The sequence below is a fragment of the Aplysia californica genome, unplaced genomic scaffold (genome assembly GCF_000002075.1).
Source record: "Aplysia californica isolate F4 #8 unplaced genomic scaffold, AplCal3.0 scaffold00205, whole genome shotgun sequence".
Lineage (NCBI taxonomy): Eukaryota > Metazoa > Mollusca > Gastropoda > Aplysiida > Aplysiidae > Aplysia > Aplysia californica.
In genome coordinates this window covers 407,748-409,833 of record NW_004797475.1, presented here as the reverse complement: position 1 = coordinate 409,833, position 2,086 = coordinate 407,748, and the positions used below count along the sequence as shown (strand labels likewise).

Here is a 2,086-nt window from a genome sequence, read left to right as displayed (position 1 = left end):
GGGGGGGGGGGGGGTTCTGTCTGTACCTTCTACTTCTCTTTCATTTGTTCCATCATCCTAATCTTATTATAATGAAATGCAGCATTTGGTGTGACATCTTGCTGTACTATGCAGCTTCTCTCAACTATTCTGACTTGAAATTGTGTATAATTATTGTGGGTTTTTTTACACTTTCATGCTATTTGAAGTACAGCCTTATAACCAAATAACTTTTATCCCAGTCTTAACAATTTCTGATTTTTAACATTTTCACACTATTTGAAGTACAGACTTCTAACCAAATAACTTTTATCCCAGTCTTAACGTTCATTTTGTTATTCACAGATATTTGACGCCGTTGTGTTCAATCTACCCGGCCAAACCAAGTCTACCAGATCTCAGGCTGTGAAGAATGTGCGCGTTCACGCATGTTCTATCCTTGTCAAAATATGCAAAAATTACCCAGAGTTATTATTGGTGAGTTTATTTTAGGAAAGTAAAGTAACTTGGTTTTTTTATGGTCATAAGGACATTTATAAAAAAATCCAAAACATGCTAAGAATCAACAAATAAAATGGGGACTTAATGACTCTATGCAGTGGCGCCAAAATGACTAGCATTCTCGAGGCTGTTTCACAGACATTGCTTTACATTGTTTGTATTTTTTTCTCCCTCTAGCTGCAGACTCAGCATAGCCCTATCTTTGTGAGTTTAAGCTGGATTTGTCGGGAAAGTGTTAAGAAAATGGGAGATGTCAAAAGAATTTTATTATCTTTTAAAAAGGGACAAAGCGGAAACTAACACAAGTTGTGAGAGGAGGAGGTTCTGTTGTGTTGCAGCTGCTGCAAATGTCTGTGTGGTATCATCAATATTTTCTGTTTTGCAATAATTGAACATGTGGCTAAACAGCTAAGCATGTGCTGTAAATGTCCGTGGGGGGAAGGAAATAATCTATTTTAAAGCACATATGTATCACAACACGATGGAATCAGTTTTTAGGCACATTGAGTTATTGGTATAATCTTAAAGCCTGTTCATTTGCCTTACTTTTTAAGAAAAAGTACCCATCTATCTCGAATAGAAGTCGTGATGTTTACGATTGAAGGAGGTGAGGGTAGCCTGGTGTCAGGGGTAGAATTTGCGAGAAAATGGCCGCCAAAGTTTGATGACATTCAAAGCCGCTGTGTCCTTTGAAATTAAAACATGTTTGTTTTAAAGTGAAAATAAAAGGCATTGAGCCCAAAGCAAAGAAAGTAGAATGAGGGAAAAAATGTTGACTTTTTTTCAATTTCCTTATTTTGAGGAGTGACTGATTTCACCACGATGCCTCACATATTTCTTTTTGTGAGTAGTTAGTCAGTCTTTAGTGTTGTGTGTTTTATGGTTGTATGCTATGGAAGACAGAGTAAGTATGGGGGGAAAGGTGGCTGACAGCAATATGGAGCTGAGCGATTTGTTCAAGTTTCATGGTTATAGAATGAGATGATAGATGGTGGTGTTCCTATGAGACAATGTTGACTCATTACCTTCAATCTTTTTATCTCACCTCTTAAATGTCAAAGATAGGTGTTGCTAAGATTTTTATTTTTTAATTCAGAGCAAAGTTTTAATCTAAATAACCAAAAAAAACCCCAAAACATTTATGCAATCGCGACCTCAGTGCTTTCTTGTCGTATCTCCATTTTTTTAAACAATTAGAATGTGACTCCTTCTTCAGCTCGCTCTTTGTTATGAAATGTTTTCACTGTTATTAGAAATGGAGATACGACAAGAATGCACTGAGGTCGCGCAATGGTGATCTTTGATTTAAGTTTTGCTGTGCAAAACCTTCTGAGTTGAGGAAAATACCTAAGCCGATTCCAGCAGAACGAGTCAGGGAATTTACTTTTCTTTTCTCTACAGCCTGAGTTCCAGCATCTGTACAACAGCGTCAAGCAGCTGGATAGAGACCCGGAGCAGCTCAGTCAGATGGAGAAAATCATCCTCATAGAAGCTCTTATCATTGTCAGGTGAGGCTTATGTTGCCTGAGTATGAAATGGATCTTTTAGTTTTCTTCTTCTTCTTCTTCTTCTTCTTCTTCTTCTCCCCCTCCTCCCCCTCCCCCCC

General features: G+C 37.8%; 1 protein-coding gene across 1 annotated transcript in view; it reads left to right on the top strand.

Moving 5' to 3' along the window:
- The window catches only part of LOC101855727 (exportin-5), a 40,628-nt gene that overhangs the window by 17,659 nt on the left and 20,883 nt on the right, over positions 1-2,086 (top strand). The window contains exons 15-16 of the mRNA XM_005099193.3: positions 325-456; positions 1,882-1,988. Of these exons, the coding sequence (XP_005099250.1) occupies positions 325-456; positions 1,882-1,988 (239 nt within the window). The remainder of the gene's footprint in view (positions 1-324; positions 457-1,881; positions 1,989-2,086) is intronic.